The following is a 21,069-nucleotide window of genomic DNA, read 5'->3' as shown; positions in this document are numbered from 1 at the left end:
TTGGTTTGTCTGACTGTTGTTTGGTTTGTCTGATTGTTGTTTGGTTTGTCTGATTGTTGTTTGGTTTGTCTGACTGTTGTTTGGTTTGTCTGACTGTTGTTTGGTTTGTCTGACTGTTGTTTGGATTGTCTGATTGTTGTTTGGTTTGTCAGACTCTTGTTTGGTTTGTCTGACTGTTGTTTGGTTTGTCTGATTGTTGTTTGGTTTGTGTGATTGGTGTTTGGTTTGCCTGACTGTTGTTTGGTTTGTCTGACTGTTTGGTTTGCTGATTGTGTTGGTTTGTCTGACTGTTGTTTGGTTTGTCTGATTGTTGTTTGGTTTGTCTGACTGTTGTTTGGTTTGTCTGATTGTTGTTTGTTGTTGTTTGTCAGACTGTTGTTTGGTTTGTCTGACTGTTGTTTGGTTTGTCTGATTGTTGTTTGGTTTGTCTGATTGTTGTTTGGTTTGTGTGATTGTTGTTTGGTTTGCCTGACTGTTGTTTGGTTTGTTTGATTGTTGTTTGGTTGTCTGACTGTTGTTTGGTTTGTCTGACTGTTGTTTGGTTTGTCTGATTGTTGTTTGTTTTGTCTGACTGTTGTTTGGTTTGTCTGACTGTTGTTTGGTTTGTCTGATTGTTGTTTGGTTTGTCTGATTGTTGTTTGGTTTGTCTGATTGTTGTTTGGTTTGTCTGATTGTTGTTTGGTTTGTCTGACTGTTGTTTGGTTTGTCTGACTGTTGTTTGGTTTGTCTGACTGTTGTTTGGTTTGTCTGATTGTTGTTTGGTTTGTCAGACTCTTGTTTGGTTTGTCTGACTGTTGTTTGGTTTGTCTGATTGTTGTTTGGTTTGTGTGATTGGTGTTTGGTTTGCCTGACTGTTGTTTGGTTTGTCTGATTGTTGTTTGGTTTGTGTGATTGGTGTTTGGTTTGCCTGACTGTTGTTTGGTTTGTCTGACTGTTGTTTGGTTTGTCTGATTGTTGTTTGGTTTGTCTGACTGTTGTTTGGTTTGTCTGATTGTTGTTTGGTTTGTCTGACTGTTGTTTGGTTTGTCTGATTGTTGTTTGGTTTGTCAGACTGTTGTTTGGTTTGTCTGACTGTTGTTTGGTTTGTCTGATTGTTGTTTGGTTTGTCTGATTGTTGTTTGGTTTGTCTGACAGTTGTTTGGTTTGTCTGACTTTTGTTTGGTTTGTCTGATTGTTGTTTGGTTTGTCTGATTGTTGTTTGGTTTGTCTGACTGTTGTTTGGTTTGTCTGATTGTTGTTTGGTTTGTCTGATTGTTGTTTGGTTTGTCTGATTGTTGTTTGGTTTGTCTGACTGTTGTTTGGTTTGTCTGATTGTTGTTTGGTTTGTCTGATTGTTGTTTGGTTTGTCTGATTGTTGTTTGGTTTGTCTGACTGTTGTTTGGTTTGTCTGATTGTTGTTTGGTTTGTCTGATTGTTGTTTGGTTTGTCTGATTGTTGTTTGGTTTGTCTGACTGTTGTTTGGTTTGTCTGATTGTTGTTTGGTTTGTCTGATTGTTGTTTGGTTTGTCTGATTGTTGTTTGGTTTGTCTGACTGTTGTTTGGTTTGTCTGATTGTTGTTTGGTTTGCCTGACTGTTGTTTGGTTTGTCTGACTGTTGTTTGGTTTGTCTGACTGTTGTTTGGTTTGTCTGATTGTTGTTTGGTTTGTCTGATTGTTGTTTGGTTTGTCTGATTGTTGTTTGGTTTGTCTGACTGTTGTTTGGTTTGTCTGATTGTTGTTTGGTTTGTCTGATTGTTGTTTGGTTTGTCTGATTGTTGTTTGGTTTGTCTGATTGTTGTTTGGTTTGTGTGATTGGTGTTTGGTTTGTCTGACTGTTGTTTGGTTTGTCTGACTGTTGTTTGGTTTGTCTGATTGTTGTTTGGTTTGTCTGACTGTTGTTTGGTTTGTCTGATTGTTGTTTGGTTTGTCTGACTGTTGTTTGGTTTGTCTGATGTTGTTTTGGTTTGTCAGACTGTTGTTTGGTTTGTCTGACTGTTGTTTGGTTTGTCTGATTGTTGTTTGGTTTGTCTGATTGTTGTTTGGTTTGTGTGATTGTTGTTTGGTTTGCCTGACTGTTGTTTGGTTTGTTTGATTGTTGTTTGGTTTGTCTGACTGTTGTTTGGTTTGTCTGACTGTTGTTTGGTTTGTCTGACTGTTGTTTGGTTTGTCTGACTGTTGTTTGGTTTGTCTGATTGTTGTTTGGTTTGTCTGATTGTTGTTTGGTTTGTCTGATTGTTGTTTGGTTTGTCTGATTGTTGTTTGGTTTGTCTGACTGTTGTTTGGTTTGTCTGACTGTTGTTTGGTTTGTCTGATTGTTGTTTGGTTTGTCTGATTGTTGTTTGGTTTGTCTGACTGTTGTTTGGTTTGTCTGATTGTTGTTTGGTTTGTCTGATTGTTGTTTGGTTTGTCTGATTGTTGTTTGGTTTGTCTGACTGTTGTTTGGTTTGTCTGATTGTTGTTTGGTTTGTCTGATTGTTGTTTGGTTTGTCTGATTGTTGTTTGGTTTGTCTGACTGTTGTTTGGTTTGTCTGATTGTTGTTTGGTTTGTCTGATTGTTGTTTGGTTTGTCTGACAGTTGTTTGGTTTGTCTGACTTTTGTTTGGTTTGTCTGATTGTTGTTTGGTTTGTCTGATTGTTGTTTGGTTTGTCTGACTGTTGTTTGGTTTGTCTGATTGTTGTTTGGTTTGTCTGATTGTTGTTTGGTTTGTCTGATTGTTGTTTGGTTTGTCTGACTGTTGTTTGGTTTGTCTGATTGTTGTTTGGTTTGTCTGATTGTTGTTTGGTTGTCTGATTGTTGTTTGGTTTGTCTGACTGTTGTTTGGTTTGTCTGATTGTTGTTTGGTTTTCTGACTGTTGTTTGGTTTGTCTGACTGTTGTTTGGTTTGTCTGATTGTTGTTTGGTTTGTCAGATTGTTGTTTGGTTTGTCTGATTGTTGTTTGGTTTGTCTGACTGTTGTTTGGTTTGTCTGATTGTTGTTTGGTTTGTCTGATTGTTGTTTGGTTTGTCTGATTGTTGTTTGGTTTGTCTGACTGTTGTTTGGTTTGTCTGATTGTTGTTTGGTTTGCCTGACTGTTGTTTGGTTTGTCTGACTGTTGTTTGGTTTGTCTGACTGTTGTTTGGTTTGTCTGATTGTTGTTTGGTTTGTCTGACTGTTGTTTGGTTTGTCTGATTGTTGTTTGGTTTGTCTGATTGTTGTTTGGTTTGTCTGACTGTTGTTTGGTTTGTCTGACTGTTGTTTGGTTTGTCTGACTGTTGTTTGGTTTGTCTGATTGTTGTTTGGTTGTCAGACTGTTGTTTGGTTTGTCTGACTGTTGTTTGGTTTGTCTGATTGTTGTTTGGTTTGTGTGATTGGTGTTTGGTTTGCCTGACTGTTGTTTGGTTTGTCTGACTGTTGTTTGGTTTGTCTGATTGTTGTTTGGTTTGTCTGACTGTTGTTTGGTTTGTCTGACTGTTGTTTGGTTTGTCTGATTGTTGTTTGGTTTGTCAGACTGTTGTTTGGTTTGTCTGACTGTTGTTTGGTTTGTCTGATTGTTGTTTGGTTTGTCTGATTGTTGTTTGGTTTGTCTGACAGTTGTTTGGTTTGTCTGACTTTTGTTTGGTTTGTCTGATTGTTGTTTGGTTTGTCTGATTGTTGTTTGGTTTGTCTGACTGTTGTTTGGTTTGTCTGATTGTTGTTTGGTTTGTCTGATTGTTGTTTGGTTTGTCTGATTGTTGTTTGGTTTGTCTGACTGTTGTTTGGTTTGTCTGATTGTTGTTTGGTTTGTCTGATTGTTGTTTGGTTTGTCTGATTGTTGTTTGGTTTGTCTGACTGTTGTTTGGTTTGTCTGATTGTTGTTTGGTTTGCCTGACTGTTGTTTGGTTTGTCTGACTGTTGTTTGGTTTGTCTGACTGTTGTTTGGTTTGTCTGATTGTTGTTTGGTTTGTCTGATTGTTGTTTGGTTTGTCTGATTGTTGTTTGGTTTGTCTGATTGTTGTTTGGTTTGTCTGATTGTTGTTTGGTTTGTCTGACTGTTGTTTGGTTTGTCTGATATTGTTTGGTTTGCCTGACTGTTGTTTGGTTTGTCTGACTGTTGTTTGGTTTGTCTGACTGTTGTTTGGTTTGTCTGATTGTTGTTTGGTTTGTCAGATTGTTGTTTGGTTTGTCTGATTGTTGTTTGGTTTGTCTGACTGTTGTTTGGTTTGTCTGACTGTTGTTTGGTTTGTCTGATTGTTGTTTGGTTTGCCTGACTGTTGTTTGGTTTGTCTGACTGTTGTTTGGTTTGTCTGATTGTTGTTTGGTTTGCCTGACTGTTGTTTGGTTTGTCTGACTGTTGTTTGGTTTGTCTGACTGTTGTTTGGTTTGTCTGATTGTTGTTTGGTTTGTCTGATTGTTGTTTGGTTTGTCTGACTGTTGTTTGGTTTGTCTGACTGTTGTTTGGTTTGTCTGACTGTTGTTTGGTTTGTCTGATTGTTGTTTGGTTTGTCTGACTGTTGTTTGGTTTGTCTGACTGTTGTTTGGTTTGTCTGATTGTTGTTTGGTTTGTGTGATTGGTGTTTGGTTTGCCTGACTGTTGTTTGGTTTGTCTGACTGTTGTTTGGTTTGTCTGATTGTTGTTTGGTTTGTCTGACTGTTGTTTGGTTTGTCTGATTGTTGTTTGGTTTGTCTGACTGTTGTTTGGTTTGTCTGTTTGTTGTTTGGTTTGTCTGACTGTTGTTTGGTTTGTCTGACTGTTGTTTGGTTTGTCTGATTGTTGTTTGGTTTGTCTGATTGTTGTTTGGTTTGTGTGATTGTTGTTTGGTTTGCCTGACTGTTGTTTGGTTTGTCTGACTGTTGTTTGGTTTGTCTGATTGTTGTTTGGTTTGTCTGACTGTTGTTTGGTTTGTCTGATTGTTGTTTGGTTTGTCTGACTGTTGTTTGGTTTGTCTGATTGTTGTTTGGTTTGTCTGATTGTTGTTTGGTTTGTCTGATTGTTGTTTGGTTTGTCTGATTGTTGTTTGGTTTGTCTGACTGTTGTTTGGTTTGTCTGACTGTTGTTTTGGTTTGTCTGATTGTTGTTTGGTTTGTCTGATTGTTGTTTGGTTTGTCTGACTGTTGTTTGGTTTGTCTGATTGTTGTTTGGTTTGCCTGACTGTTGTTTGGTTTGTCTGACTGTTGTTTGGTTGCAGTGTTCATCATCTGCGGCTCGGTGTCAGACTTACTGGAGATGAAGAACGACTCCACAGGAGCCGACAGCAGCGACTTCCTCTTCATCCTCATTGATCTGTACAAGTCAGTCCCGACTCTTTTCACATCTCCAAATTTAATTTGCTTTAGCAACTCTTTCTTTTATCTGTTTATTTCAGTTGTACTGAATTTACTGTTTTGTTTTTATTTTAACAGACTGTGTTCTCTCTGGATTGTGCAAACATTATTATAAAACAAAAGAAAATCCATTTACAATAAATGTACAATAATAATATTAACTGGAATTAAATGACTGGAGAACAAAGTTAAAGGAAGACAAGAAAGAAAATCTTTGTTGGTAGAATCGTCTGCAGGCGTTTCACACCACAGTGTGAAACACTTAATAAATTTATTAAATGTTACATAAACGGTTTGCATTTGAATTTATCTGTTAAATATCTACGATCTGCAGAACGTAACTGTATTTTTCCTACTTAACTCAGCGATATTTACTACAAGAGGCCGTCGCGGCCGGAGATGAGGAACGTTCTGGTGCTGACCATGCCCAACTCCAGGCGCTACAACATCAGCGCTGACCTGAAGGACAACAACACGGTGAGCGAATGAAAACACGACGATCTGCAGCAGGTTTATAAATATAGAGACGTTTTACAGTTTCTGAAATATATTAGATTGAAGCTAAATATTAATCATCCTCGCTAAATATCTAGTAGAACATTAAATATTTAGATTAACAAGGTAAATATTTAGTTTGCTAATTCAACATTTAGTTTAATATTTAGTTATCAAGCTAAATATTTTGTTCAGAAGCATTTAGTTAAGCGCTGTAAACTCACTAGCCAGTAAGTGAATTACTAAAATAAAACCTTAGGTGCTTATAGTGAGTCTGAAAAGCTTCATGTCATCATTTCTTTTCCTCCCTGCAGATGAACGACTACATGGCTGCGTATCACGACTCGGTGCTGCATATAGGAAACGTGATGAGAGAAATCGCCACCAAAAATCAGTCAGAGATTCAAGAAATGGACTTTGTGAATGTGAATTACTTCAGAAATGTTGCTTTTAATGGTAAAGATGAGGAATAATTTCTCGGTGTGTCACAGATGTAGTTCCATACTTTAAAACATGCTGAAGTTTGCGTGTTTTCATTTCCCGCCCAGGAATTGCAGGAGAATATAAGTTGGACGAGTTTGGAGACAGAGATGTGAATTTTTCCATCATGTACACAACAACTGACCTCCAGGTAAACTTTCCTCATTTTCTTATTTTGTCTGGCAGAAATCACAAAGACATCAACATGTGAAGAGCTCAGAGCTTTCTGCTAGATTTAATACAATGAAGGGTTGAACTGGGGATTATTTATAGATTAATCAATTAATTAGATGATGAAAAGTGATTATGATTGGAGACGAGAGAAAAAATTCTAGGTTTTTCCAGAATTTGATCCTCATGAAACTAAAATCCTGATGGAGGTGCAATCTGCCAATGTTTGTTTTTCAAAAATAATTTAAATAGTTTGTTCTGATATCGCTCCATCCTGGAAAATAAAACACCTAAATGTGTCACATTTACTAAAGTAAATGTAATTGAGTAAATGCAGCTCTGCTTTTGAATGAGCGTCTCTCCGTTCATGGGAGATTTAGTGGTTCTCATATTTTTTTTCTTTTCATCTTTTATATTTTGACTCAGCAGCCTCATATGTTCCTGTTTCATCTTAAAACCCATCTATTTTACTTGGCTTTCAACTCCAGTGAGTTTTACATTGTTTGTTTTAAACTACGAGTTTTTATTTATTTTTATTTGTTTTATGTACAGCACTTTGCATCAGCTGTGGTTGTTTTAAGGGCTTTATAAATGAAATTGGTATGGTATATTTTATTATGTCTGAGTTTAATAATGTGAGAAACCACAATTATCTGTTTATTTAGTCAGGATTGAACAAGTGACAGAATAAAGAAAATGGTCACTTAATGAAATATTCGATTGATGAGATCAATCAACTTTAGATCAAGGCATTAATTGATAACTAGCATGCCCAGTTGAAGCCAGTTTGACATTTTGCTGATATGTAAACAGTTCATGTTGTTCTGTTGTCTCTTCCTCAGTATAAATGTTTATTCACCTTTGACACTGAAAACGCCAAAACAACGACGGAGGACGAATCTCCGGCCTTCATCTGGGGGAAGAAGCTTCCCGACTACAAGCCAGAGGACGGTATACCTGAAAACACACACACACACACACACACACACACACACACACACACACACACACACACACACACACACACACACACACACACACACACACACACACACACTGGAGCTGCAATCATTAACCACTCACCTGCACATGATCAAACGCACTCAGCACCTGTTTGGTGTGAGGAACTCATGAAGTGCCAACCGGAGATGCTTTTATGTGACTCTAACCTGATAAGAAGATAAATTTAGCAAACATTTATTGTGTCTGAGGAAGCAGGAAAAGCAGCTTCACAGATTTTAGTGTTGCAAGATTACAGAGAGACTTCTCCAGCTAATAACGCTTTATGAAACGGTCAAATATTATCTGGATTTTATTTGATTTTTCCTGAACCATGAACCTTTTCAACTGTTTTTTTTAACCTTTTAAAAGTTAAACAGTGAAAAGATAGAAATGAAAGTAGAACCAATAAAAATGATGCAGTGACGTCGAGAAACCAAAAGGAAATTTGGAAATGAGGCCAAATTAGTTTTTAATTCAGATCATTTTTTCTGCTGCAGGTAGAAACTCTGAACTGATCGATTTCATTTTTTGACTGTGTTCAAACCTTCCTGATTAATATCTACAGCTGAACATTCAGAGGCGGATAAAGACGGTTACAAAGCCGGCCTTTTATCACCTGCATGTAATAATGATAATGAAAACACCTGAAACGCTGAGTCTCTGACTTAAAGCCTAAAGGCCAGAACTACCTTTGATTCGTAATAACCAGACGTTGATCAATATGTTTGATGGGTTTTGATTAGTTTAATATTTGATTTTGATGATATAAAATGTAATGCTTTATTTGTGACTTCATCACTTTAACTGCCTTGATGAATAAACTTTAGACTCCATGAATGGTCCTCCCATCCAAGACATCATTGTGGGCGTCCTGGCTGTCACTGTGGTCGTCGTGGCAACCATCGCATTTATCTTCTACAGGTGAGTCGTTGTGCTGAGACACAGAGGGTCACCTGACGCTGCTTGTCCTTTTACTGTGATGGTAAAATGTGAGTTAAAAGCCAGAACAGGATGGCAGGTTTTCACCTTTCCATCATGATGATGATGATGATGATGATGATGATGCTTCAGACAGAACAGGAAAGACCGGCTGCTCAGGAAACGCTGGTCCCACATCAACTCCAGCCTCATCTCTCTGCTGGAGGACAGCGAACACAACATCATCTCCCTGCAGGTGAACCAACATCAGAGAATCACATCCAGCTGCTGCAACGTTAAAAATGTTCAATCTTCTTTACTTTGAGTTCTGCATAAAAAACATTTTTATCTTGTTTGTTTTAACAACAACCTTTATTAGTATTTTGGTAAAAAATGTATCGAAAAGCAACTTCACAGCCACATTTATTTAGTTTATGAAACAACTTTCGTACGTTGCTTTAAAGGCGAGCTCTCGCTGATCAACTAAGAAAAACATAACTAATAAAACAGTTTGTTTTAATATATTCTGTACAAATTGCTACAAAGTGTATATTTTGAAAGCAAATATTTTTTAGCTGAACGTGTTCCTGATTAATTTTCTCCAACTAAATGTTGGATGTTTCTAAACATTTTTGCAGTTCCACTGATTCACCAGAGGGGGCAGTAAGCTTGGAGGGCTGTGGATAAATCCTAAATGTTTTTACAGTTTCAAAATGTTCTTGTCATTTCTTTAGATAGAAGAAGAAAGGAAGAAGAAATTCAAGATTCGCCGAGCGCTTTATGACAGAAAGGTAGTTGGATGGAAAACCTGCAGCTGATTTGAATGTACAAATCTTTTCCTCTGAACACAAACAAGCTGATAAATAACGGTTCTGTTCTGGTTCTGCTCAGATTGTGATTCTGAAGGAGCTGAAGAACTGTGATGGGAACTTCAACAAAGAGCAGACAATAGATCTGAATGCGGTGAGAGGAAGAAAAAGCTGGACACGTACGGAGCTACACCGAGCCCATAAATTTTGTTCCAAAATGTTTTTTCTTGAAACTGGAAAAAGTAATTCTGAAACTAGACAAATGAAACCAAAATTTTTAAATGGTTTCAAATATTTTTTGTATAACTGCAAAAAACAGTTTAAACTAAGAAAATGTTAATCTGAAAAAAAAAAAATTTAACTGGGAAAAAAATTAGTAGTTTAACAAAAAAATTGTTAAACTATTTGAAACAGAAACAATTTTAACAGAAATAAAATATTTGAAACAAAATGATTTTTGAAACGGCAAAAAAATAGAAAAATTAAATTGAAACAAAAATTATTTTAAAAAATGTAAAAAGTAAAAAAAGAAAGTTGAATCTAAAGTCTAATTCTTTTTGTTTCAAAATATTTTTTCGGTAAAATTTTTTGTTTTGTTTTGTAACTAACTTTATGGCCCCAATGTAGCTCCATAACTCCTAGTCCATCATCTTTTATTTACCCCTGGTGTCAGATTTTTATGGCCTCTGTTAATATTTGCCGAAGCTCATCAGCGCCGTGGTTCTTTCCTTTTTCCTGGCAGCTTCTGCACATCGACTATTACAACCTCACAAAGTTTTATGGCACGGCGCAGTTTGACGAGGGCGTGTTCGGCGTCTTTGAGTACGGAGAGCGAGGGTCACTCCGGGTACGTACCCGCAACCCGCACACGTTTCCACGGAAAACAGGAAGAGTGGCAGAAATGACTGGAGTTTCTCCAACAGTACGTGCTGAATGACAAAGTGTCGTACCCAGAGGACACGTTCATGGACTGGGAGTTCAAGATCTCCGTCATGTACGACATCGCCAAGGTGAAACTTCACAGATTGCTCAACTGGCAGGACGGCAACGGATTGACGTGACGCAGAGCATGAAACTCGTAAACGAAAGGTTTAATCAATAACAGCAGCTGGGCTATGAAGTATTCACACCACTTAGACTTTTTAGTACTATGGGATTATACAACTGCTAACGTCTCGTATATTACCTGGATTTCTGTGGAAAAAACCCTAAAAGTACCTGTTTTAGAGTACTTTTCAAAGTAAAAGTCCACACAGCTGTTAAACCTAATATGTAAAATTCAAATTTGTCAAAAAATCATCAATAACTTCTTTGATATTAATTTAAATATAATTTTTTAATTACATAATTTAAATTATGTGAGGGTAGATTATTGAATTAATTTATAACGAAGCTGCAGTTCCATCTGGCTGTATGGAGCTAAATTACAATCATAAAGTTTGTTCAAAAAAGGACGTTTGAAAACATTTAAAACAGAAAAAACGATTTTTAGCTGAAAAAGTTTTGAAACGGGAAAATATTTAGATTTAAAAAAAGTAAACAGATCTTTGAAAAAGCAATTAGAATAAAAAAAATTGTTTCAACTGAACAACAAAAAGATGAAATAAAGACATCCCAAAAAACATCCTCCAGTCTGAAACTTTATGGCTCCATTGTAGCACCATACAGCCTGTATTTATTAACATCTGAGTCTTGCTTGCTGCATCCCTGCAGGGCATGTCTTACCTCCACTCCAGCAACATCCAGGTCCACGGCCGCCTCAAGTCCACCAACTGCGTGGTGGACAACCGCATGGTGGTGAAGATCACCGACTTCGGCTGCAACGCCTTCCTCAGCAGCAGCAAAGGTAACCACAGCGTCCCCACGGCCACAAATGTAACCACAGGCCACAAATGAACCACAGCGCCCCCACAGGCCACAAATGTAACCACAGCGTCCCCACGGCCACAAATGTAACCACAGGCCACAAATGAACCACAGCGCCCCCACAGGCCACAAATGTAACCGCAGCGCCCCCACAGGCCACAAATGTAACCACAGGCCACAAATGAACCACAGCGCCCCACAGGCCACAAATGTAACCACAGCGTCCCCAAGGCCACAAATGTAACCACAGCGCCCCCACAGGCCACAAATGTAACCACAGGCCACAAATGAACCACAGCGCCCCCACAGGCCACAAATGAACCACAGCGCCCCCACAGGCCACAAATGTAACCACAGGCCAAATGTAACCACAGGCCACAAATGAACCACAGCGTCCCCAAGGCCACAAATGTAACCACAGCGCCCCACAGGCCACAAATGTAACCACAGGCCACAAATGAACCACAGCGCCCCCACAGGCCACAAATGTAACCACAGCGTCCCCAAGGCCACAAATGTAACCACAGCGCCCCCACAGGCCACAAATGTAACCACAGGCCACAAATGAACCACAGCGCCCCCACAGGCCACAAATGTAACCACAGCGCCCCCACAGGCCACAAATGTAACCACAGCGCCCCCACAGGCCACAAATGTAACCACAGGCCACAAATGTAACCACAGCGCCCCCACAGGCCACAAATGTAACCACAGGCCACAAATGAACCACAGCGCCCCCACAGGCCACAAATGAACCACAGCGCCCCCACAGGCCTCTCCAATTTCAAACATAACTAAATCCGTGTCATATGTTTTTGCAGCAATAATTTTTGTTTGTGCTGCTTTTGCTTTGCAGATATTAATTAAAGGTCAAAAGGTCACCCAGCCTTCCCACATTTAGTGTCAAATTTTGTGCAGCAATGATTTTAGTTTGTGCCGCTGTCGTTTGGCAGACCTGTGGACGGCTCCGGAGCACCTGAGGAGCCAGGGAACGTCGCAGAAAGGAGACGTTTACAGCTTCGCCATCATCTCCCAGGAGATCGTTTTGAGGCGCAGCACCTTCTACTCCAAGTCCTGCTCCGACCACTCAGGTGTGAGCGTTTCCTCGCCTTTCCTCCAGAATCTGAGTTGATGTTGTCCCTGTTTGAGCTGAACCGAAGCATTTCTTACAGAGAAGCTGTCCAGGGTGATGACGTCCTACTTCAGACCGGACCTCGACGTAGAGATGGCTTCAGAGAAAGAACGAGAGGTCAGCGCCGTTCGTAAAGATACAGTCAGAAATTAAAATCTGCTCATTTAGCCCAAATAAGAGAAGAACTTTAAAATGGGGGTTAACTTTTAAAGTCATATTTTACTGTTATTCAACAAATGTCAACAAATTAAGTTAGCGAGCTAAATACCAACAATTAAATATTTAGCACTTGACTAAATATTTAAGTCAATTTAAAGTAATTATTTAGTTAGCAAATTAACATCAAAGTAAATATTTAGTGACTGACCAAATATCTCGACACTGAATATGTAATTCACAAGCTGAATATTTAGCTAATATGCTAATATTAGCTTATACGCTAATTCATTAGCTGCTTTCGAATCGCTCCATCATTTATTTATTTTTTTTATCCTCCAGCATTTTAAGGCAACACAGACGTTCACCAGCAACTCTGTCGACATTAAAGGAACATCCAGCTTTTATTTTGGTAGTCCATTTCCGCTTATTGCCAATATGTACATTAACTAAATGGCTAAGAGTTTCGTTTGGAGATAAACATTTAGCTTGCTAATAAGTTAGTTTTAAACTGACATTAGTAAATTAATAAATAACATGGTAAAATATGACTGAAAGATAAATCCCCATTTTTATTTCTGTTAATTTTTGACAAATTATTTAAATTTTTCTTTCTCTCTGTGATTGATTTTTATTCCTCCATCCTTCAGGTTTACATGATGATAAAAAGCTGCTGGGATGAAGATCCGGAGAAAAGACCCGACTTTAAGAAAGTGGAGAACTGCCTGGGGAAGAACATCAGGTAACCATGATTCCCAGTGCACTTCCTGTTGGGCCGACGGCTCTTCCTGCTCATTAAAACTCGTTTCCTCCGTCAGTAAAATCCACAACCAGGACAACGAGAGCTACATGGACAACATGATCCGCCGGCTGCAGAACTACTCCAGGAACCTGGAGCACCTGGTGGAGGAGAGGACGTCGCTGTACAAAGCCGAGCGGGACCGGGCCGACTTCCTCAACTTCATGCTGCTTCCCGGGTCGGTTGCTCCTGTACGGAGCTACAGTGGGGCCGTAAAGTTTGACCTCTTGTTCTTTCCAACTGAAAAATAATTCTGAAAGGAAAAAGAACCAAGAAGAAATTTTGAAACAGAAAAACAGATTTCAAACTGAATTTAAAAAGATGTATGTAAAAAAAAATAATTGAGAAAATAAAATAAAGACTGAAAAATAATGTTTAAACTGAAAAAATTAAACATTTTTCAGCTGAAAAACAAATTTTAAATATTTGAAGCAAAAAAAAATTACAATTGAATAATGAAAAAAGAGTCAATGTTAAATTGCAGATAGTTAAACGAACCTGATTTAATGTTAAAACTACTTGCCATACTGCATCCCTTCAGGCTTTAGAAGCAGAAGTGGCGTTGCTAACCTGTAGCTAACTGTTGCTAACCTGTAGCTAACTGTTGCTAACCTGTAGCTAACCTGCTGCTAACCTGTAGCTAACAGCTGCTAACCTGTAGCTAACCTGCTGCTAACATGTAGCTAACTGTTGTTGTTGCTCCCCTGCAGGCCGGTGGTGAAGAGCCTGAAGGAGAGCGGCGTGGTGGAGCCGGAGCTGTACGATGAGGTCACCATCTACTTCAGCGACATCGTGGGCTTCACCACGCTGTGCCAGTACAGCACGCCCATGGAGGTGGTGGACATGCTCAACGACATCTACAAGGGCTTCGACAGCATCCTGGACCACCACGACGTCTACAAGGTACCAGGGGATCAAAATGCTAAACAACCAAAAGAAGAACTCCCCTGCAGTACCACTGTTTAACCCAAAGGGGGCAGCACTGAGGTTCAGACTGCAGAATTGATCAAATCTACATTAAATTTGCACAGAAACATTTAGATAGAACCGTTAAGGACCAAAGTAGAAACTTTATCTGATAAATGTTTCAGTTCCTCTTTATTTTCTGTTTAGGTGGAGACGATCGGCGACGCCTACATGGTCGCCTCCGGCCTGCCGCGCAGGAACGGGAACCGACATGCGGTGGACATCTGCCGCATGGCGCTGGACATCCTGTCCTTCATGGGCACCTTCCAGCTACGCCATCTGCCCGGCATCCCGGTGTGGATACGCATCGGCGTCCACTCAGGTAGCCGCCGCCGCCGCGCTCCAAATGGCCGCCAACTTTTACACCAAACTCACCTGAAACAAACCTGAGGGAAACAGTTGATCCACCCGATCAACTGTTTCATTCAGCCATTTTGGAGTAGGAACGCATCGAAGGCTGGAGGTGGAGACTCTACGGAGCTACACTGGTGTCATAAAGTTTGTTGAAAAACTATTTCAAACTGGACAATTATTCTGAAACTAAATTACATTTTTAGAATAATTTTTAAAGTAGAAAAAACACCTGAAGCAAAAAATTATTTTTAAGATGGAAAATAATATAAACTGAAAAACAGATTTTAAATTGAAAAAGAATGAATAGGCCAAAGAAATGTTCAAAAATTGAAACTAAAAACAATTTGAAATTTGAAAAAAAAATTTTTTTAAATGGAAGCAAAATTTTTCAAGTAAAAAAAACTCGGATGTAAAAATAGGTTTGACATTTTTTTCAATTTAAGTATTTTTAAGTTAATGTTTTATTTAAACAACGTTGTCATCCTGCTGTCGTTGAAACCAGATCTGTGTGTCTGTGTGTGTTTATGTGTGTGTTTATGTGTGTGTGTGTCTGTGCGTGTTTATGTGTGTGTGTGTTTATGTGTGTCTCTGTGCGTGTGTGTGTCTGTGTGTGTTTATGTGCGTGTGTGTTTATGTGTGTGTGTGTGTGTTTATGTGTGTGTGTGTCTATGTGTGTGTGTCTGTGTGTTTATGTGTGTGTGTGTCTGTGCGTGTGTGTGTTTATGTGTGTCTCTGTGTGTGTGTGTGTGTCTATGTGTGTGTCTCTGTGCGTGTGTGTATGTGTGTGTCTCTGTGCGTGTGTGTGTCTATGTGTGTGTCTCTGTGCGTGTGTGTGTCTGTGTGTGTGTCTCTGTGCGTGTGTGTTTATGTGTGTGTGTGTGTGTGTGTGTGTGCAGGTCCGTGTGCTGCAGGCGTCGTGGGGATAAAAATGCCCAGGTATTGTCTGTTTGGCGACACGGTCAACACGGCGTCGCGGATGGAGTCTTCTGGACAACGTGAGCAGTGAACTCACAGGAAGTTCAGACTGACACTTCCTGTCGGTTAGCTTCATTCACCCGATACGTGTGCTGTCGCCCCGCAGCGCTGCGGATTCATGTCAGCGAACCCACCATCCACATCCTGCAGCGCACTGACTGCAAGTTCCAGTACGAGATCCGAGGAGAAACATACCTGAAGGTCAAGATGGCCGCCGGCAAAACATGCAGATAAACTGGGAGGTTTTTCTGTTCCTGGTGTTTTTCTAAAGTGTTTCTGTTCTGTTGGGTTTTTTCAGGGTAAAGGAATGGAAACGACTTTCTGGCTGACGGGAGAAACCGGGGAGGATTACGACCTTCCGACTCCGCCAACAACGTGAGCTAACCTACTCGCATGCTAGCTGTTAGCCTCTTCCTCTTTTGCACAGAAAAATCGGTATTGCCGATCAAACTAATTAGAGGATGCTAATTGCTATTGAACAATGCTAAAGAAAGATTGAAAAGCCAATTCACAATCATTTTGGCTTTAAATCACCTCTGAAAATATCAATAATTTTTGATCACACGTCAGATCAGACAGAAATAAAAAACGATTTAGAAGAGTTGGTGTTGCGGGTCAAAGGTCAAACTCTTGGCTGCCTTGGCAGAGAGAACGTCCAGCGTCTGCAGCAGGATCTCGCCAACATGATCCTGACGTGTCTGGAGCGCCGAAGACGAGGGTCGGTACGGAGGAGGAAGGTGCGTACCGGTGAGGAAGAGGAGGAGGACGAAGAGTCAGAAGTGGAGTCTGAAGGCGGCCATCTTGAGTATCTGCAGCTGGCCACCGTGGAAAACACGCTCAGCACCTTCCTGTAGACGAAGCGCGTCTCCTCTGCGTAGACGGAGGAACAAAGATGGCGGACGAACTTTGTAAAATCTTTTAACCCTTAAAGGTTGATATTTCTCCTCAGACGTTGTTTTATGATAAAATGTTGAATATTTTCCTCCTGTTGAGGCCAAATTCCAGCCGCTTTGCACATTAATCTCTCCTGTACATGATCAGATCATAATAGCCTTCTATACGAGGAAATCATTTCAAAACAAAAGCATCTGAATCCAAAGAAATGTTTTATTTTTGTATACAACAGTGACCGTCAACAGTAAATAATAATAAAAATAGAAGTAACTTCCTGTTGGATGATGAAGAGTTGTTCAGGTGAAGTTAAAACCGCCTGTACAGATTCATCGGTACATTTCATGTGTCATATTGTTTTACAAATATTTCACTGCTCTGATGAAACAAAGTCCAAACGTTCAGCCGTTTCAGCCTCATGTTTCTGGATTTTCACCAGAATATTCAAAGTGCAACACTAGGTGGCGCTTTTTGCATCAGAAGTTGCATGAAAACGGTGAAATACAGCAACAGGAATGATGCCGACCATGAAGGGCATCCACAGCAGCAAACATTTCACAACTTCAAACAAAAATACAAACTTATTTGGATTTGTTACAAAAAAACTTATCAATTCTGGTTCAACTCAGAATATTTTTTTTTTTAATGAAAGTGGTTTAGATTTCTGCCAAAACATTTTTCTTCCACTCAACTTTCCATGATTTTGAACAGCCTGCTGGACGAACAGAACATTCCTGTCATATTTTTAGCTGGTTTGTTGCTCCGTAATTTCCGGACTATTGAACACACCTAAGTTTGAAAAGAAAATAAAAATAAAAAATCTCATAAATAGTCCAGTTTTGAATATTAGCATTGTGCTTAACTTGAGGTTTTTCTTTGAGTTTTTAAGATTTTTTATATTTTTTCACTTTTTGCTCTTTATTACTAATAAAATTGTGGATTACAAGATTTAAAAATAGTCCTTTTGTATGTAAACTTCCTGTAGTAAATCTGCACATACATCCGAAACAAAAACTTAAATTACTTTTGTTTATTTAGTGACTGAAAACATTTAAACAATTTGATTTAAACATTTAAATTATAATGTTTGTCATAAAATATCAGAAATTAAGTTTTTAAAACATATTAACCGCTTCGGCATGTGAAAAAAAATATTGTAGTCTGGAAATTACGGTAATATTCCAATTTAAATGAATTAACACTTGAACCATGTGACTGCAACAAATCCATGTTAGTTTGACTTTCTGAATGTAACGGCTTCAGTAGATTATTGGTTTATTGAGACGCACCGGCTTCAACCGGAAGGAAGAACATTCAGAAAACCTGATGGTCGTTGTTTCAAATAGAAAATAATCACAACTTATAAAAACCTCAACCACACAGAAAATAAAAACCAAACATTCAAAATAAACCAAACAAAAGTGTCCTGTCCACATTTCATCAAAATAATGTAGAGAAGCAACAAACCCTGCCTGTCAGACATGTCGGGTCCGGCTTCCTGCTTTAACTCAAGGCACTGGATGATCCGAGTTAAAAAGGCCGGGAGAAACAAAGATGGCCGCCGCTCTGTTGACAATCGACCACCGACTGGAAACCGTGGGCCGATATCTGATATAAATATTGCTGATATTTGCCAAGAGATAATCCTCTGCTGCATCAGCGTCACATGACCCGATAAATATCGGCCCAGTTTCACTCATCGGACCAATACCATAAAAAATGAGCAACAGACGATTTTTATCTACTCCTTAAAGTTGAACTATTTTAACATTTATTGGTTTACTGCAGCTCTGAATTGATCTACCAACACAAAGAAAGACGGTTTTAAATCTGGATTGTCGCTAACGGGACATTTTAATGTAATCTGTCTCTGGACGTTTCGCAGCGTCCGCCATCTTGATTCCAACAGGACATAACTTCCTGTGGATTAAAAACGATTTTAAAAGCGTCTTTTTAATCATTGGTTGTATTTACAAAGTGAGCTTTTTGTTGTAGTTTAGCCATAAACATACAACATATTATGACCACTGTAAACAGAAAAAAGACAAGTTAATTTTGCAAAAAGAATATCAGAAATTTTCAAGAACGAGGTAATTTCCTTAAAAATGCTAAAAATGTCAAACCTCAGAATTTTTTGAGACAAAAACCAGGAATTTCTGAGATTAATCTTTTTTCTTTGTTTCTTTTGAACCAACAAAGGCTCCAATGTGCTGCGTTTCCACCTGTCCAGACACACCTGCACACAGGAAAACCATCTGATCGCTGCTTGTGTGGCCTCATGTCGTTATGATTTGGACTTTAATGCAGCTTCAAGTAATAAAAACTGTCCAAATATTTTCTTATCTATCAATAAGAAGCTAAACATGGAGGCAGAACGGAAGCCTGTGTTTTGTGTGTTTCCATTGGCAACAAAAATACATTTTTACACTTTTAGCGTTAGGACAAGGTTGTTTTTCATAAGTGTAATGGAAACACTTTTCCATCACACAAAAATGTGTGTTTTGATCCGTTAATGTTGAAAAACACAATTTTGCAATTGCTGTATATTCATAATAATCTATCAGCCAATCAGAGGAGACTCTGCCTACTTATTCTGCCTTTTCCATTCACCATATAATCGTGCAATTTAATATTTGAAAATAAATTTGCTTAATGGAAACACTCCAATTAAAAAAAATTAAGTTTTCTGTAAGTTTTTGGCTGCATTTAAATTGGTCCATTTTGCAAAACTGTAAGGAAACACATTTTCACATCACACGAGTCACATGATCACCAACCTGGTGTTACTACTGCTGGAAACGACAAAGAAAACAGGATGATGGTGTGGCATCGTTCTAAATACTTTACTCGTTTCTATTACAAATGTGCCCAAAATTTTGTTGATGTTCTACTAATGCAAAAGAAAAAACAATTTTGTAATTGCTGATTCTATTAAATAAGAAATTTAATTTAAATCACACATGAATAGTTTTGTTCATGTCATAATTTGTTAAAATCCTGCTGCACCATCCTAGAAGTACTTCCTGTTGTCTTTGTGGTTTCCAGCAGTAGTAACATCCTGTTGATCATGCGAACAAAGCATTTCCAGTACAGTTTAATGAAATACATAAATTTTGATTGTTTAAAAACCTCATCATTGAGCAAAAACTTTTAATTAAAAAACGCAATTTTTTCTTCAAAATATTCAAGGGTCCATAAAGCACATTTATTTTCAGAATTTCAATTTGTGTCAGTTCATGATTAATGGAAACACAGTTGGTATTCCACTAGTGTCAAAAAATCAATTACTATGTTTCCATTAAATAATACAATTAAAATCTGCAGCGCCATCATCCTCCAACCACTTCCTGTCGTCTTCTTTGTCATTTCTGGCAGTAGTAACATCTGGTTGTTGAAAAGTGTTTCCATTACACTTATGAAAAACAACCTTGTCCTAACGCTGAGTGTCTTTTTAAATGTAGTTTTGTTGCCAATGGAGACTCGTCTCGCCTTCAGATTGTTTTTTGATCCGGCTGAAACGAATTGATCGTCCTGAACGGGTTTGTTTGCTTTTCTTTCTGCCGTCTGAATAAAAACAGGAAGTGCTGCCTCATCACCGGGGGCAACGAGGATGGAGAACTGACAGACGCCACAGTGGGACGTGTCAGGGTCCAGACGCCGCCTGTCAGCAGCTGCACAGCGGGTCAGAACCGCGGGTCAGAGCTGACCTCTGACCTCCGGCCGGTTGCGGATCTTTGGTTGTGACTTACTAAGCTCTGTTGTTGGAGTGAAACGACCGGATTGAGCAGGATTGTTCTGCGTCTCGATGACATGAGATCCGGTTCTGACGGCGGTCCGCTGATGACAGTCGGAGGGGGCGGGGCTTAGGAAGCGGTTTGGGGTGGGGCTCCTACATGCGGGACCCGTGGATCTGGAAAAGCTGCAAAACAAGACGAACAGCAGGTTGTTACAGTAAAGTGACGGGACAGAACGGCTCGGTCCGGTCTGAGCTGCGATGGCTGAGCTGATGATGATGATGATGATGTGAAGAGTTCATACGCGTTGCTGCAGAGAAACTTCAGGAAGGCTTCTTGTCACCAGAAAGAACCAATCAATCAACCGATCAATCAGTTTGATCTGAGGCAGCAAACAGCCAGAAGGGCTGGCAGAATTTTAGATATTTAATCAAAACACTAATCAATCATTGTCTATCAATAATTAGTTTTGTTTTAAATATCACAGGATAGTCTATGTATTGAATATTCTATCAGTCATCTACTGATATTAATCACGTGTCTATAGCAATATATATTTTTATTGATCGACCGTAAAACTGCGTCAATGACGGAAAAGTTGGATAAAATGCGACGTGACATCAGAAACCGATTGATCTGATCAGATCGGGTTATTTCAGGGTTGAAAGGTCGGATTTGGGCCGTCCTCCATCTTGTTTCATCTGGTGAAACAGGAAGTTGCTCTCAGTGTCTTCAGAGGTTTTAGTGTCCCTGTGGTGTTGGTGCAGCGCCCCCACAGGCCAGGAGGGGAACAGGCTGGTTTGGGTCAGAACCACAGCAGCTGGAGGTTCTGTTCCAGATGTTCTGGTTCCAGTAGAACCGGGTCGACCGGACCGTCAGGAGGAAACAGACGACTCATGAACAATCATTTTGTAAATCGATCGGAATCCTCTCTAATTTCTGACCCATTAATTTGTTTATGACTTGCTTTGTGTATTTGGCTGGAAACATTGAAACGAGGTCCGATGTGCAGCAGTACTCTGCTAGTGGTGAGGGAAAAGAGTTCCAGTTAATAACGAAT

General features: G+C 39.3%; 2 protein-coding genes across 3 annotated transcripts in view; one reads left to right on the top strand and one right to left on the bottom strand.

Moving 5' to 3' along the window:
- The window catches only part of gucy2cb (guanylate cyclase 2Cb), a 26,294-nt gene extending 9,615 nt beyond the window's left edge, over positions 1-16,679 (top strand). Inside the window, exons 6-27 of the mRNA XM_055058083.1 lie at positions 5,126-5,228; positions 5,627-5,738; positions 6,071-6,212; positions 6,305-6,387; positions 7,250-7,358; positions 8,237-8,330; positions 8,481-8,583; positions 9,062-9,118; positions 9,219-9,290; positions 9,879-9,983; positions 10,060-10,146; positions 10,850-10,982; positions 11,956-12,093; positions 12,175-12,251; positions 12,941-13,032; positions 13,109-13,267; positions 13,800-13,992; positions 14,203-14,377; positions 15,306-15,404; positions 15,491-15,585; positions 15,683-15,759; positions 16,031-16,679. Of these exons, the coding sequence (XP_054914058.1) occupies positions 5,126-5,228; positions 5,627-5,738; positions 6,071-6,212; positions 6,305-6,387; positions 7,250-7,358; positions 8,237-8,330; positions 8,481-8,583; positions 9,062-9,118; positions 9,219-9,290; positions 9,879-9,983; positions 10,060-10,146; positions 10,850-10,982; positions 11,956-12,093; positions 12,175-12,251; positions 12,941-13,032; positions 13,109-13,267; positions 13,800-13,992; positions 14,203-14,377; positions 15,306-15,404; positions 15,491-15,585; positions 15,683-15,759; positions 16,031-16,238 (2,513 nt within the window). The 3' untranslated portion in view covers positions 16,239-16,679. The remainder of the gene's footprint in view (positions 1-5,125; positions 5,229-5,626; positions 5,739-6,070; positions 6,213-6,304; positions 6,388-7,249; positions 7,359-8,236; positions 8,331-8,480; positions 8,584-9,061; positions 9,119-9,218; positions 9,291-9,878; positions 9,984-10,059; positions 10,147-10,849; positions 10,983-11,955; positions 12,094-12,174; positions 12,252-12,940; positions 13,033-13,108; positions 13,268-13,799; positions 13,993-14,202; positions 14,378-15,305; positions 15,405-15,490; positions 15,586-15,682; positions 15,760-16,030) is intronic.
- The window catches only part of kctd17 (potassium channel tetramerization domain containing 17), an 18,535-nt gene continuing 13,937 nt past the window's right edge, over positions 16,472-21,069 (bottom strand). For both annotated transcript variants that reach the window (XM_055058102.1, XM_055058101.1), the window contains exon 7: positions 16,472-20,194. The gene's annotated coding sequence lies outside the window, so the exon portion shown is untranslated. The remainder of the gene's footprint in view (positions 20,195-21,069) is intronic.

This window comes from Poeciliopsis prolifica, unplaced genomic scaffold (assembly GCF_027474105.1).
Source record: "Poeciliopsis prolifica strain line A6 unplaced genomic scaffold, Auburn_PproV2 SCAFFOLD049, whole genome shotgun sequence".
NCBI lineage: Eukaryota > Metazoa > Chordata > Actinopteri > Cyprinodontiformes > Poeciliidae > Poeciliopsis > Poeciliopsis prolifica.
Note: the sequence above shows the minus strand (reverse complement) of the source record. Positions and strands in the feature narration are given on the sequence as shown.